This window comes from Ursus arctos, unplaced genomic scaffold (genome assembly GCF_023065955.2).
Source record: "Ursus arctos isolate Adak ecotype North America unplaced genomic scaffold, UrsArc2.0 scaffold_31, whole genome shotgun sequence".
NCBI classification, from domain to species: Eukaryota; Metazoa; Chordata; class Mammalia; order Carnivora; family Ursidae; genus Ursus; species Ursus arctos.
In genome coordinates, this window is record NW_026622997.1 from 28,378,424 (window position 1) to 28,394,782 (window position 16,359).

Consider the following 16,359-nt stretch of genomic DNA (forward strand, 5'->3'; position numbering starts at 1 on the left):
TCTAACCATGATAATTTCACAGTATCATGCATCGATCATTTGGAAAGGGGTTCACAGAATTATGCCAATCTCTAAAATGTTGACATGGTTCACTAAACAATATGAAAAGATCATATTTGGTAATGTCACCATTAATCTCATCCAGATAATCTTTATTATTGGGAAGCTGCGGTAAACACAAGTTTTCCAAAATTTTAATTTTCTCTGGAAAATCTGATTTTCACTGTCAATATCATTTTCTTTGAAGTGACAGACTTCTTTTGTTTATTTTTGAGAAAATGTCTACCCAACATACCCAAGGCATAATAACCATACTGTGTCTGTCAGTCACTCTTTCAAGAAAAATGACAGTCCATTAGAAAAAGAGGAGGTGGCTGGTTTCATCCACAACTCAAGCAGTTACACAGTGATTTTCCATAAGATAAGTGCCTTTCCATCACGTTGCAGCAGAAATACTAATTTGTCACGCTGTATATTATCAAAAAGGTGCCTACTTGAGATTCGAGGGTTAGTAAAACTAATGATTTTTATTGCTTCATCAAGGCTATCTTTAAGTGAAACTGGCATTTTTGAGGATTTTTCACTGCATGTGCATGACAGTCAAAGATACCATGATTACCTGTACAGTTTGGTGTCATTGCCTGGATTCACGCTAAGGCACCAAAAGTTTTACCCAACCACAGATTTTGCATCATCTGTACAAATACAGTGAAAAGAGCAAATAAGATCTTAATATTATTATAAAATAGTTTTGACCTTGCAGATCCCCCGAAAGGGTCTCAAGGACCTCCAGGAGTCCACAGAGCACAACTTGAGAACCACTGTACTCGAGGGACACCAACATAAGGAAGAGTAGTCAGCATTGTACATATTATTACTCACGGAACTAAGACTAAAAAGGGAGCAAGTATCCTCTGTAATGGTGTATGATCCATTAATATAGATACAGGACACTTATAAAAAGGGAAAATGATGAAGAGAACAAAGCAAAAGGAATATTAACTGTTTTTAGTAATCATTCTGGTGGTTGTAGTATGAGTACCATTATCAGACTGCTGTGTGCGTTCATGTGGTAAAAGCAAATGAGTTATGGGTGGGTATTCTAATTGTATGTATCCCTGTGTCTTTGAAAACCAGAATTGTTGGTGTGGAAGAAAGGAGACACAAGTGTAATATAGAAGGGATTAATTTTTTATTTATAGATATATAAATTTTTACTTCGGTAAATATGAACATTGTACATAAACATTTATGCTTGCACCAGGAAGACCTGATATAATGACAAACTCCTAACTCCACATTATGGTCTTAGCGACATTTCCTACTAAAATAAGCCAGGGCTTTCTAAAACAATGGCTGATTGCAGGTCTGGGTAGGAGACGTGCAGAATAAACCTGGAACATCTTGCCATATAACGGATAACAAAGAAACTATCAAAAGACTTGTGTCAAAAGGACTCAGGAGCCACTTGAAGAAGTTTCCATGCACCTCAAGTGATACGATTCAACTCATGGCTAAAAACTGCCATGAGCTAAAATCCATCGAATACATTCAAATCCTTGAGCTTATAATGATACAAAAAAAGAAAAATAAAAAGTAAAACCTAACTGCTCACCTTTGGATAATAGTAGGAACCAAATTCATTAGCTGGAAAACTAATAAAGGGAAAGAGTTAAACACTGCTACTTTCTTTCCACTGTACCACTGGGCAACCCACCGGTAAAGGAAGGGAAGTGTCTCTTTATGGAAGCAATTAAGCATATGAATAAAGAAGGAATGACAGAATGAAGATATCCCAATTCTGCAGCCCCCAGTGAATGAAAGGGCCTATGCAATGAGCCCCAACAGCGACAGCACCACAAAAAGAGATACAACTGGACAGTCTGTGCCTTATGGTGAAAAAACACATTGCCACCCACAGACTTGCCAAAGAAATTAAACCTGAGTCTATCCAGCCTCTGCAGCCAGATGCCAACTTGCAGAAAATGCAGAGGACAGAAGGACATGCTAAATGGCACCAGGTGCGTGCAATTGGTAAAATCCAGACCGTGAGAAACTCTGCAGGTCAAATACCTCAGGCTTTTCAAAATATTAATCATAAGGGAGGGAAAGGGATACAGAAGAAACCAGTAAAGTATGAGGCATAAAAGTCAACTAAGCTATGTTGTCATGAATTCAGACTTGAGTGAATAGGGAATAAAAAAAAAATACAACAAAGTGGTTATTCTAACAGTCAGAATAGGATTACCTTTGAGAGGACAGAGCGGGTTGATAGGTCTGAGGTACATGGAGACTCCTGCATGGCTGGTAAAGTTCTATTTCTTGACCTGAGTGGTAATTACAGGGGGTTTGCCTTAAGTAATTCATTAAATTCTACATTTTGTGTGGTTATTGGTATCTCAGTTTTATTTTACAGAAAATAGGTCATAAAAAACAGTGAAAAAGAAACAGTGCCTCTGAGTGTTTGTCTTCTGGAGACAGTGGAGAGCGCAGTTGGAAAGAGGAAGACGTGAGGGTAAGTCACAGGGCTCACTTAGTCCTGGGCTCAATCCCCTCGGTACTACTTCAGGCTCCAAGGCAAGAAGCTTTGGTTGGGACCTTAGCATGGTTGTGGTGAAGGAACTGCGCTTGAGACCTGCAGGGACAGTGATCAGGGTCTCAGGAGGGACCCCACCCTCGCATTCCAGAGACTCGGCACCCCGAGCCACCCAGCCAGAGCCAGCCTCATATCCTGTCCCCAAAACGTCTCCCTCTGGCCAAAGCATTGGGAGAGCAATCGGCCACCCAAAGACAAGGAAGAAGACATTACCTCATCACCAGACAACTGAATCTGCACATATCCTGGAATGAGAGGGAAGAAACAGAACGCCCTTCATTAGGACCAAATGTTGTGATTATCCTGAAGGGTGGGGCAGTGACCTGAAATATCAGAACTCCATCTCTGCTGACCGCCCCCCGCAAAGGACTATCCTGGTGATTCCTGAGAAGTATAATCAGCTTTCTCTGCCTTGCATCTTTGAAGTTAGGGGAAGTGGGAAATGGGAGAACCATGGGGCAGGTGGCAAGGGGACTCTTGAGAGGCTCATTTACCTTTCTGAGCCCTGAGGCAGATGACAGTCCCCACGAGAAAGAAGATCAGCCCAAGCAGGAAGGTTGCACTTCCACTTAGCATCTTTCTCCAAGAATATGCAGACTGAGCTCCTATGGGAAACAGGTCTTAAAATTAGTAGAAAGCTCCCAATATTTGGTGTGCCTTCTTGGAATCCCAGAGCCTGTACTGGACACCAAATCAAATGCTATGGAGAAGAGAAGTACATTTAGAAATGGTTCTTTGAAGCCAAGGTTTGCACCCATGGAGTTTCTGTAACTGATTCCTGCAGCCCACGAGAATGCCCCCCAACCTACTAAGACAAAGTATTAGAGGACACTAGTTCCCACAGTTGGAAATAAGTGATGAGGTGATTAGACCTCCTTATTTCTTGGAAGATACAAACATAGATATCTGCCATGTCTTCTCCCACCCTAACTCAAGGAACCCGATTTCCATGACTCCCCCAGATCAGGGGAAAGAAGAATGACTCTTGGGACCAAGATGAATGCAGAGGTCACACAGGCCCTGTGCTGAGGCGGCATCACCCTGAGTCGGAACTAGAGAGTACAAGAAGCCGATTCTCACTCCACTCCACAGAAATAGGGCTCAGCAGGCTGGGATGATTAACAAGGCAAGTGTAGACATCTCCAAGTTCAGGAGTCATTTCCAGCATCACCATTGTCTGGAAGGTCCAGTCTCCATTCCTGATGAGGCCAGTGGACATGACCCCGACCCTCTCCTCCTGCCCATTCCGGAACCACCTGATCTTGATGTCTCCTGGATAGAAACCTGTCACAGAGCAGAGCAGCAAATTGCGGTGCTGCAGGGACGGGATCCTCTCTGGATACACTGTCACCTCTGGTTGTACTGGGAGGGGAGAGAAAAATGAGACATTGTGAAGGAAAACCACCAAGCCAAGACAGGTTCCTCAAGAGACTATCTCTGCCCCTAATCTCCTTCTCACACCACCCAAGGGGAAACTGGAAATGGGAAGAAATCTCTGCCCCCAAGACTCAGAAACGGGGTATAATAATGCCCCAAGGAGGAGTTGGGCCTTATCAGATACTCCCACAATTACCCCTTCTACTCGAGAGCCCACTGGTCCTTAACGTCCTTGAGAACTTTGGGGGTCTGGGACCAAGACCACAGTGACTTGACTTGTGAGTATAATGAGTGAATCACAACTGGGGACAGAACACATACAGAGACTTCCCTGCTCATAAGCCATATATCGTGAAGCAGGAAATTGCCTATCATAAGGAAGTAAAGCCCATGGTCAGGTTCACATGCGGGAGGCTCCTGAACCCCAACAGACCTCACCTCCCACCTCACCTTTCCTCCTCACAGTGAAGGGTGCACCCAGCTTGTAGTTACGCCTGCAGAGGGCATCCACAGAAGCTCTACTCCTCTCCAGTATATCCGGCCGACTGTTCCACAGCTCAGCATCAGGCTTCCCCAGCTCTGTCAACGCCACAAACATTCCCACACAGCTGTCGAAACGTGCATACTCCTCCAAGTTAAAAATGAATCTCACCACAAACTGCACTTTCTCTGTCCCGTTGATGAAGTAACAGTCAGCCTTTGCCTGAATCACGAAATCTTCTAGAAAACAAGAAAGACTATAATCCAACCACCACTAAAAAGTGGAAACCCATACATGGTAAAACTATGCTAGACCACATGGATATGAGAGGAGGCCTTTTAACTTCAGTAAATAGGTCAAAGTAGCCTCTTTTCCCCTGGGCCCCACCCCGGTTCCATTTAGCAAAGAGACATCCATTGTGGAAGAAAGCCTGAGGCCCATCCTACTGGGCCAGCCAAACAGAAGACATGGAACCCAAAAAAGGCAAGCCAAAGAGAGAGTCCCAAGAGACATAAACATTCATTCCACAAGTATTTTTTGACCGTTTGTGTTTTGCTGACACTGTGCCGGTTTCTCCAAGCCAAGTTTTCAGAAGCCCAAGGTTTTAACACCCCTTGTTATCAAGTCAAAAACATCCATCCCCAAATGAAATAATTCAATAGTGCTCTTGTCCGTAGCAGGTTCATTCTATACGTTCCTTCTGGAGTGAAGTGAGGGAGTGATGGTGGGGGTGGGGGGGGATGTGCAAAGAAATGCAGACTAGGTACACATTTTGATGTGAAACTAACACACCTTATACTTTTTCCTCACTATGGGTTTTCTCCAAAAATTTTCTTTTGGACCTTTCCCCTTGCACTCTTACCTAGAGACCTCACCCCCCTGTTGGCTCTAATAAGGTAATGATTTCATTAACTTTGTTGGTGTGAAGTAAAATAATTCTAATTCACGGCTCAAAGATTAATATTGCCATCAGCATCATTGGCACTATACCTACCCTTCCAGTAGCTACAACAACATGGTGATAGGGGATACACAATTAGCTTAAACCTTCTTTGGGGGGCAGGGGGTTTACATGAAACTGTGCCATTAAAGGTGGAATAAAAAAACATAATTCCATCGTCCATTATGATTTTCTACTTTCAGACACCTTACTAACGTTGATAGTGATTAGTTTCAGCTACATATTTTTTCATACCAGGTCTACTCTGCTCATGTTCTTCAGTGTAATTCAACACTAAAAAATTATGTAATCTGTTCTCATTGGTAAGAAAGAGTATAATTCTTATTCACTGAGCACACAGTGTGCTCTGGCCTGAGTGTTTGTGCCCCTCCCCCAAAATTCATGTGTTGCGATCCTAACCCCCAAAGGTGATGTTATTTATCAGTAGGAGGTACTTTTGAGAGGTGCTTGGGTCATGAGGGTGGAGCCCTCCCTCATGAATGGATCCTAACCCCCAAAGGTGATGTTATTTATCAGTAGGAGGTACTTTTGAGAGGTGCTTGGGTCATGAGGGTGGAGCCCTCCCTCATGAATGGGATTAGCCCTTGTAAAGGAGGCTCCAGAGAGATCCCAAGACCCTTCCACCACATTAGGACACAGGGAGAAGGTGCCACCTATGAACCAGGAGGAGAGTGTCCACCAGAACACAGCCATGCTGACGCCCCGATCTTGGACTTCCCAGCCTCCAGAACCGTGAGAAATAAATTTCTGTTGTTTATAAGCCACCCAGTCTGTGTGGTACTTTGTAACAGCAGCCAGAATGGACTAAGACACAATGATACCTGTCATAGATGTGAAGATCCGAAAAATTTTAAGTAACCAAGTGGTAAACGGCCCCGGATTATGTTTCAGTTGATTTGGGTTCTAGTTCTATATCCAGTAGTTATACCTAGAACCACTTACCCTCCCTGACCTGCTTTCCATTGAAAACAACACTGCAGCAGAGCTCAAAAGTATAGTGTTAGGTGACCAAAAAAAGAAGAATGTGATTCAGTGCACAATGTTTATTAACATTTTTAAGTACACATGAAAAACAATGCTAAATATTCTTAAAGCCCAGCCTCAAAGTTAAAGACACACCAGACATATTAGAATGGATCTGTAAGGAAAGGAGGGCATGAAAATGCAGACCAGGAAAGAGGAGAGAGTCGTTGCACCGACAAATGATTGCCAAGTGCTGTGAACTCACTGGGTAAGATTGAAACAATTCTCTGTATGCACTCGAGAACAACAAAAATAAAAGGAAATTCAAATCGATTGATAAGGCAGGTTGGTCAGAAAAGATCCACCTGCAGAAATGGCATGAATTAAGGCTTGAGGGATAATTGTTATTGATCCTGAATTGTAAATTTACTTTCATTTCTAAACTCAGAGGCCTCCTCTGGGAACTACTGAGCTGAGTGTGAAGGATGGCAGCATCCTTCCTGCAGGAATCAGCTCTTAGCAGCTAAACTCAGCTCTAACCTCCAGTGCTCTTCCTTCTTACAGTTTAAATCAGAAAAAGGAAATTATTTTGGGGTTAGATTTAAGATCTAAACTGACTGTTTGTTTGTTTGTTTGTTTGTTTGTTTTTCATTTGTGTTGCTTAATGGACATTATAAGCTTAGAGAGGTTTCTATTCTGGGAGAATAAAGATCTTCTCCTACCCACCCCACCCTCCCAGGTTTGTTCCTCTTTTGTATTTAATGAAACTTTGACATTCAAGCAAACTCTTTTTTTAGCACAATTTATCCTATTTTCTGCTGATAAATATGTTTTCAGGGTGTAATACTGCCTCATGTTCACACAGCCCATCTCCTCGGCTAGAAAAATAACAGCAATAAATACACATACCCAGGAACCAGAGCACAGGCATACTGCATTCAACTTCTCTTCATTCTCAAAACTGGGGTTAATAAATGCCAATAGAAGAAACCTTTGTTTCCAATTTCTTTCCTCCACATGTATCCCAGTTGGATAAATATAAAACAGTTGCAACCATCAGAGCAAACTCCTGTCTGGAAAAATGGCAACTATTCTTAGACTACCCCCAGTTAATACAGTTCTTGAGACTGGCATTGATACAATAAGGACTCTAAGCAAGACAAAATGTTTCCCTTCTTCCTAGCACCCTTCTCCTTGAAGCTGGGCTCTGGTGTAGGAAGTCCCTTTTCCCAGCAGTCCAATGTGTGTGGTAAAGAGGGGAGGCATATTTTAATTTCAAAGGGAAGAACACTTTGAAGCCAGAAGCCAGTTCAATCTGGTCTGCAGCCTGGACCTACAGGGAAAAGCATCCCTCCCCCATGTCAATTCTTGCATACACAACTGAAAAAAAATTTTTTGCTCTGTTCTTACCTGGAGAGTCTCTGACTTGAGTCATGGAGGAATCCAGTCGGATTACACTCACTAGGAGAGCCACCATCCATGGAAACCACCCAGAACCCATTCTGGAAGGAAAAATAAAAAATTAGACAGTAAAGTCATCAACCTCTTCAGAATGGGGCTTGCCCCCACAAAACTCAGTCAAAAAAAATATGAGAGTATGAATACCTTTCTGATTTGCTCAGGATTGGAAACTCTTCACACTGATAACCAATCATGACAGAAGGGTTTTGCATCATTAGATGCTGGGTAGACTACTTTCATAAAGTCGTGTGTACCACTCAAGAATTGTTTACCTGCAGAATCACTGTCTGATGTGTGTGGAAAATGGGCTGTGAGAAAAATTTTTTTAAAATAGCATACACTGGGGCGCCTGGGTGGCACAGCGGTTAAGCGTCTGCCTTCGGCTCAGGGCGTGATCCTGGCGTTATGGGATCGAGCCCCACATCAGGCTCTTCCGCTATGAGCCTGCTTCTTCCTCTCCCACCCCCCCTGCTTGTGTTCCCTCTCTCACTGGCTGTCTCTATCTCTGTCGAATAAATAAATAAAATCTTAAAAAATAAATAAATAAATAAAATAAATAAATAAAATAGCGTACACTGTATGTGGTCCTAGAAGAACTACGCAGATTGTTTGCTTTGCATTCCACTATCTTTTAACCAATAAGTCTCTTCTCCTGCGGGGTGGCCGACATTGCCAAATAAAGCAGAAAGTAGACAGCATTCTGAAGCATTTGCCTTAAGATGAGTTAATGAAGGGATTATCATAGAAGAGATTGAGAACCACCTGGAGAGTATGATTTCCTATAAACCAAGAGAGAGCCACCAAAAGAAGAAGAAGAAGAAGGAGGAGGAGGAGGAGGAGGAGGAGGAGGAGGAGGAGGAGGAGGGGAAGGGGAGGAGGAAGGAGAAGAAGGGAGAAGATAAAAGAATAAAATGCTGCAAAAATGTTCAAGAGAGAACTCCCGGGTGGCTCAGTCAGTTAAGCATCTGACTTCGGCTCAGGTCATGATCTCAGAGCTCTGGGATTGAGCCCCACGATGGGCTTCCCACTCAGTGGGATTTTGGTTGTTTTTCTGTCCCTCCCCAACCCCCTTCAAATAAATAAATACAATCTTTTTTAAAAAATGTTTAGAAGGATGAAATAGAAGAAGAATTATTGTGTTTTATAATTAGTGGAGCATTAACAGCCTTCAGTGGGACATAGAGTATTAGAAATGAAGGCAGCAGATATAAACAGGCCTCCAAGAATGTTGGAAGGGAAAACAAAGGAAAAGATGGGACTCTAACTTGAGCGAAAAGGCATGCAAAAGGTAAGTTACCTTTAAGAAAGACCTCAACAGTTAAATGGGTGATGGGTATTATGGAGGGCACTTGTTGTGATGAGCACTGGGTGTTAAATGTACATGATGATTCACTAAATTCTACTCCTGAAACCAATATTACACTATATGTTAACTAACTAGAATTTAAACAAAAACTTGAAATGGAAAAAAAAAAAAAAAAGGAAAGACCTTAACAAGTTTCTCAGTCAAGTGAAAGGCATCTGTACACGGGAGAAATTGAACATAAAAAGGAGAAGAAAAGAGAAATTACCCCCAGAATTCTTAATGGAATCCAAAGAAAGAGATTGTCAGACTTGGTTATAAAAAGGAACACTTGTTCAGAGACTAGAATGAAGACAGGGAGATTGGAGGTGAGCAAGAGGGGAATGAGGAAGTTCTGGTTGTATGGCTTCAATGGACTCCATTTAGAACAGGGCAAATATCTCCTGCTAGAAAGGAATTGCAAGAAAATCTATTTGACAACTACAGAGAGAAGGCTGCTTTTTAACCAAAGTAGCCTATAAGTACATTATTATTTATTTAGCACAGGCCATCCATGCCCAATATTATGGACCATGCAGTGATGACACAGACATGTTCCTTGTTCTCAAGAATGTGTAACCTAAGTGGAGTGACAAGGAAACAATCCACTCTAACTTCAGGAAGAGTGAGATTAATTTACTAATGTTTGGGCTCACAAGAAGAGTAAATTTTAATTAAATCTAGAAAGAGTTCATGATAAAGTTGATAGTTGATACAAGTGACATAACAAGCAGAGATTTTTAGAATTTGGAATACCCAGTACATGCAACAACAGAAAGGAGATAAACAGTGAAATAAAAAGTTTATCTGGAATCCCTTTCAAATTTCTGATTATCTGAAATAAATAAATACATGCCTACTACCTCATTGAATGGGAAAAGATACAACATAACTTTCTTTAATTCTTCACTTCCTGAAAAGAACACACATGCTTTGGTGGTATGTAAGGTAGGATTATGATGGGAGTTGACCAGGACACCCAGGAATACTTAACTTATGCTTTGCCAAATACTCTTGGAGGCCCTCAGGACACCTCTTCCCATAAGTAGTAATGCCGAATTGCAAACCAAAGACTGACTCTGTTATTAGCTGGTCAAATCTCTGATACCCCAGGAGGAAGTTTTATGATAAGTTTCTCTGAAGCATGAGACCCAAGGCAGGTCTCATGTTCCCTCTTAAATCCCACTTGTACTGCTAGCCAGCTATCAATCCTGAAGGATTAAGAACTCCCAAACGTAAGAGTAATAGCATGGGTCACAAAGGGATTCTGTTCAAGATGGCAAAAATAGGATTCAGAAAAGAGGTAAATGCAACTATGTAACCTTTAAATACTGTGGCCCTCCTACTCTTAGTAAACATGCCCTGCCCTGGAATCTGATCAATCAAAATAATAATTCCTTCTCCTGGGAGATCACGACAGATAAACAAAAAGATGGGGAGGTGTGGAAGACATCATTAATGTTCACCAACATCCTCTACTTCCTGGGCACATGGAAAACTGTACTTCCTGGTTTCCCAGGAATGTGTGACTAGTTCTAGCCAATGGTTAGTGAACAAAAAGATTCTTGGTCAAAGAATTTACCATTGCATGACTCTTCTCTTCTTCACTTAGCAAGTCAACCAAGATAGCCTTGTGTTGAAATGGTGGAATCAGAATATAAAAGCAATCTAAGAGTCATCATGAAGAGGAGAAACCCTAGAGAGTCACCCAGACCCACAACAGGTGCTGTATGAATGAGAGAGAACTTTTACTTGATTAAGGCTCTGAGGGTTGTTACCACAGCCTGGCCTAACTTTTTTTTTTTTTTTTTGATAGAGAGATACAGCCAGTGAGAGTGGGAACACAGCAGGGGGAGTGGGAGAGGAAGAAGCAGGCTCCCAGCTGAGCAGGGAGCCCAATGCGGGGCTCGATCCCAGCGTCCTGGGATCACGCCCTGAGCCAAAGGCAGACTCTGAATGACTGAGCCACCCAGGCGCCCCCAGCCTGGCTAACTTAACCTAACTAATATAGAACAAGAACAAGAATGTTGACCTGCCCCCTCCACATCCCTCAAGTATATTTGAATATTCATGAATTAGAAGCCGGAGCACAGGCCAAAACTGGTAGACTCTGTCCACAGAGCATCTGACCCATGACTGTGGGTGGTACTTCTAGAGGCATATGGTTATGTTGCTCCCACTTGGGAGGGTACGTGTGGAACTGAGTGAAAAGGTGGTAATCAGAAGGAGCTCAAGCCACTGAGTTTTAACTTCCCCCCCTTTGTCCTACCCACACCTACCTTAGTCTTTCCCAGGTATTTAATCTCATTTGGAAGTGGAGAAAAACATTCTACTTGAAGCTAAATGAGTGAGAACCTGTCATGGAGATTATCAGAAGCAGCAAAAGCATGAGAGGGTAATAGAGGCTTAAGTCCACGTCTAGTTAGCTCTTCTGCAGGCAGTACTGTAGCTGGGCTTTGGACCCTTCTCTCCAGGATGAGAGAGAGATCTTGAGGAGAGAAGAAAGAGTGAGGCCTAGAGAATACAGATAAAAGCTGTGCTTGTATTTGGGTTTAGAGGAAGAGAAAGAGTTGATGGACGGCAAGACGTATTGAGGGCAGACTGGAGGATGTGGATGCTGAACCAGAAAGTTAGGAGGGCTGCTCCTTCCTACTACTGGTGTGAAAGTGTTTCAGGCTCATAAACTCTAAAATCTGATTTGCCTACATCATCACCATAATAGCTAATATTTGTTGATTCTACGTTATGAGTCAGTTTTCTAAGCACTATGAATGTCTGTGTCTATGCATGGTGGTGGGGGATGAGGGGAGAGAGAAAGAGAGAAAAAGAAGAATAGAGAGAGAATCATAATAATGACCCTTTGCAGAGATATTATTATGATCTCCCTTTTATAGACAAAGTAGTGAAAGAATAAACCAAGGGTCACATATCAGCAGTGCTTTTTCCGTTGCATGGTATTTCTTATTTGGGGGCCCAGGACAGCTTTATTTCTACTCCTTCAGTATCCTTGCAATGATAAGATGCACAAAGGAGCAAAATAACTGAAGGATTTTATTAGAACTATTTGGAGCCAGAAGAGACCCCCATCATATCCTATCTCACAAAAGGAAGTCAGTGGTCTCCTATATCGCAAGCAAGGAGTGGCATAGAACCTATCTATGGGCACTAAGAAGAGAAAACAGGATAAATCTGTGAATCTCCCTTGTCAATGGCCTCTGATACAAGCATCAGTTCATCCAGTTAGAAACTTTGTTGAGTCAGCTCTGGCGAGAAGCTAACGAAGGGAGAGGTGGTGGCCTGGCTCCTTTCTTCCATGCTTCTGTTTTTGTATTCTACTTGTATGAGCTTGAAAAACAAGGTGGGGCATTCTGATCTCTCTCTTCCTGTCTGATTTCAACCAAGAACACTTCCTAATATAGATACTTCTGTGATTTTTCGCTCAAATCTGTATCTTGCATCCCACTTCCTCATTCCCTCCCTAATCTATTCTCTAGGGAGTGAGAGAAGGTACGTATGATACATGTGATTCTTTCCTTTTTTTTAGAGAGACAGCACACACTCGAGTGGGAGGAGGACAGGGGAAGAGGAAGAGACTCTGCACTGAGTGTGGAATCCAACATGGAGTCAGTCTCACAACCCTGAGATCATGACCTGACTGAAATCAAGAGTCAGACGCTTAACCGACTAGGTCACCCAGGCACCCTGGTGTGATTGTTTCTTGAGAGAGGTATAAAATCATTATTCTCCCTAGTATCTGACACAAATCCCCCTTCAATTACTATTTTGGTGACTTTGAAGTTGAAATAAACTGTTTGTTTACCTTCATTTTCCTCTTCCTACACCCTCCTATCACAAGAAACATAAACTTCCTTGGAGACATTAGAAAAATATTCGGAGTTACTGAACAGAAAATGAAAACATAGGGGCACCTCGCTGGCTCAGACAGTAGACTATGAGACTCTTGATCTTGGGGTCATGAGTTTGAGCCCAACGTGGGGTGTGGAGCCTATTTAAAAATAAAATAAAAATATTTTAGGGCTCCTGGGTGGCTCAATCATTAGGCGTCTGCCTTTGGCTCAGGTCATGATCCCAGGGTCCTGGGATGGAGCCCCACATCGGGCTCCTCAGCTGGGAGCCTGCTTCTCCCTCTCCCACTCCCCCGGCTTGTGTTCCCTCTCTCGCTGCCTTTCTCTCTGTCAAATAAATAAATAAAATCTTAAATAAATAAATAAATAAATAAATAAATAAATAAATAAAATCAAAATATTTTAAAAAGAAGGAAGGAAGGAAAGAAGGAAGGAGGGGGGAAGGAAGGAAGGAAGGAAGGAAGGAAGGAAGGAAGGAAGGAAGGAAGGAAGGGGGGAAGGAAGGAAGGAAGGAATGGGGTAGGGGTGCCTGGGTGGCTCAGTTGGTTAAGCATCTGACTCTTGATTTTGGCATAGGTAATGATCTCAGCGACATGGGATTAAGCCCTGCATCGGGCTCCACACTGAGTGCAAAGTCTGCTTGTCCCTCTCCCTCTGCTCCTACCACCTTGCACTCTCTCTCAAATTAATAAATAAGTAAAATCTTATTTAAAAAAGAAAATTAAGACATATGTTTAGGGAACACTGTATGCTGAGACACGGTTTAACTGAAGGAACTGTACTAAGCTAAGAATTTTGCCAGCTCAAAACACTTGCTAAATTCTCCCTCGGTGGTGACATGAGGGGAAAGGTAAGAAGGAAAGAATATGAGAGACAACAGAAATTGTTGGAATCTGGGGTGTCGGAAGCAAACTTGTGATCTGAGTCAGTGAGAATCCATTTGAGAATGAGGAACCAAGGGTCTGGGCTTTGATACGACGGCTGGCTGGGCGGATCCACCCAACATACTGATATATGCTTACTATGTGACACCGTTCTCCTAGGATGGTTTTGTCCACCACATCATCCTGGAAAAAGTGAATGTTGGTGGTGTTTTGTTCTGCTAATTTGTTTACTTAAACTCATTATTCTTAGGAAATACCCACTGAAATTATCATATTATGAACTTTAAAAAGTCTCTCTAGAACAAACCCAACCTATCTTGATGTTTTGTTTTGTTTTTTCAATTCATGCTAGATTCTGTTGTAAACAGAATATTATAAATATTTTTAAGGATTTTTGCATCAATATTAATAAGTAAATTCATCTACAGTTTTTATTTTAATGCATTGTCATAGTTTAACATTGGTATTATACTTACTTCACTAAAAGAACACATTTGCTGCTGCTGAACCATTTAATTAGGATTAGAATTTTCTTTTTTTTTGTTTTTCTTTAAAGACTTTATTACATTGCCCTAAATGTCTGGACCTGGCTGGAGCTTTTACTGGGGTAGCTCTTTTACAACTTTTCCTGTTTCTTCATTGGAAATTATTCTATACAAATATTCTACCTCTAAAGGGATTGGTTTTGGTGTATTTTTCAAGAGAATTATTCATTCAACCCAAGTTTTCAAGTTTATTTTTATAAAATTGAACAATTTCTTGGGGCGCCTGGGTGGCGAAGTCGTTAAGCGTCTGCCTTCGGCTCAGGGCGTGATCCCAGCGTTATGGGATCGAGCCCCACATCAGGCTCCTCCGCTATGAGTCTGCTTCTTCCTCTCCCACTCCCCCTGCTTGTGTTCCCTCTCTCGCTGGCTGTCTCTATCTCTGTCAAATAAATAAATAAAATCTTTTTAAAAAATTGAACAATTTCTTATGATTTTCCCCTGTTCATGTATTAATGTTGTCCTTGTCATTTCTTATTTTCTCTACTTTTTTCTTGATTAGGTTTGTCAGTGGTTTATTTTTATTGAAATTTTTTAGAACTTTTGAATTTATTCTATTTTTCCATTTTCTAACTCTTCAATTTCTGCTTTTATTTTTATTATCTGCTCCTGTTCTCATGTGACTAAGTATGCTGCTCTTTTCACTTAATTCGCTTGGTTTCCTTCTTTCCTTTCATTGATTTAAGCAACTAAGGCCATGAATTCTCTGCTGAGCACTGCCTGAGCTATATCTCGAGACTTTTGATATGTGATTTTTAATTATCATTTTTCTAGAAATTTTCATTTTTGTTTTTCTCTCTGATCAAGAAAGAAATAGTTTCTTTAAGTGCCTACGTGGAGAAGTATTTTTCTTTTCTAACTTTGTTATTATTATCCAGCTTGTTCCATTACGGTCAGAGAATAGTATCTATATCATTTCTATTTTTAGGAACTTACTGAGGTTTTTTTGTACCGTAGTCCATTTCCACTAATGTTTTGCTGGAACTTGAAAAGATATGTTCTCTGTTTTTAATAAAGAAAGTTTAATATAGGTCCATCAGATCTAATTTTATACTGTTGGCATATCTTCTGTGATCATATTTATTTTTGTCCACTGAGAAAAGTAAATTAAAGTCACCTAATATTAGTACATTTCTGAATATTTTCCTTATATCTCCCTTAATTTCAGCTTTATGAGAGTTCTTTATGTGCTATCTAGAACTTAAATGCACATCTCTTATATATCCATTATGAATTTTACACCAACTTTTTCTGTTTGAATTTTGCCTTTTTAATAATAGTGTTGTGACCTCTGCTTCCTTTTTGTTTGCATTCTTTTGCTGTGCCTTTCCCACCATGTTATTTTTTGAATAAATGAATGGACTTTCTGAGTCACTCTATTTTAGCAGTTTTTCATTCAGTCTAATCTAAAACTGCTTTTGTTTTATATGTCAGTTAAAGCCCGTTTACAATTAGTATAGCAAATAGATTCAGTGTAATTTTTGATTTGTAAATAATATCATTTTCTGTTAAATATGCCACCTATGTATTTCTTTTAGAAAAGCTTTCATTGTGTCTCATGTTTTCTTAATTGCAGTTTTTCAGATATTTTAAAAGCTGTATATTTGGGGATTGTCCTGATAACTTTATTCTTATATAATACAATTAGTTTCCTTTTTCTTTAGACAGTTTCTATTAGTTATGAACATCATAAAAGTGCCAGCTTACATCTTCTCCTCTCCTCTTCCATTTTCTTTGTGTTTACCTTTGTACTCTTAATATGTTCTAAATATGAATACTTGGTTTATCCATTTTGTGAGATAGTTTGAGACTCCCAGATATTATAGACAAGGCCATCAATAAGCTTATTCTATATCCTTACTCATTTTTCCACTCAATCTACAATT

The 16,359-nt window shown here is 41.0% G+C and overlaps 1 protein-coding gene across 2 annotated transcripts; it reads right to left on the reverse strand.

Annotated features, from left to right (window-relative positions):
- Positions 1 to 1,175: 1,175 nt before the first annotated feature.
- Positions 1,176 to 7,935, reverse strand: LOC113243779 (HLA class II histocompatibility antigen, DO beta chain). 2 transcript variants are annotated; one of them, XM_048225823.2, is made up of 6 exons: positions 7,789 to 7,935; positions 4,424 to 4,690; positions 3,677 to 3,958; positions 3,091 to 3,201; positions 2,810 to 2,841; positions 1,176 to 2,635 (listed from the first exon to the last, which is right to left on the reverse strand). In XM_048225823.2, exons 1-6 carry the CDS (start codon positions 7,877 to 7,879, stop codon positions 2,600 to 2,602), a joined length of 819 nt encoding a protein of 272 aa, XP_048081780.1. In that variant the 5' UTR covers positions 7,880 to 7,935; the 3' UTR covers positions 1,176 to 2,599. The 2 variants fall into 2 exon arrangements, with proteins under 2 accessions (XP_048081780.1, XP_026338399.1); XM_026482614.4 differs by having other exon boundaries at positions 4,424 to 4,693.
- Between the last annotated feature and the right edge of the window lie 8,424 nt (positions 7,936 to 16,359).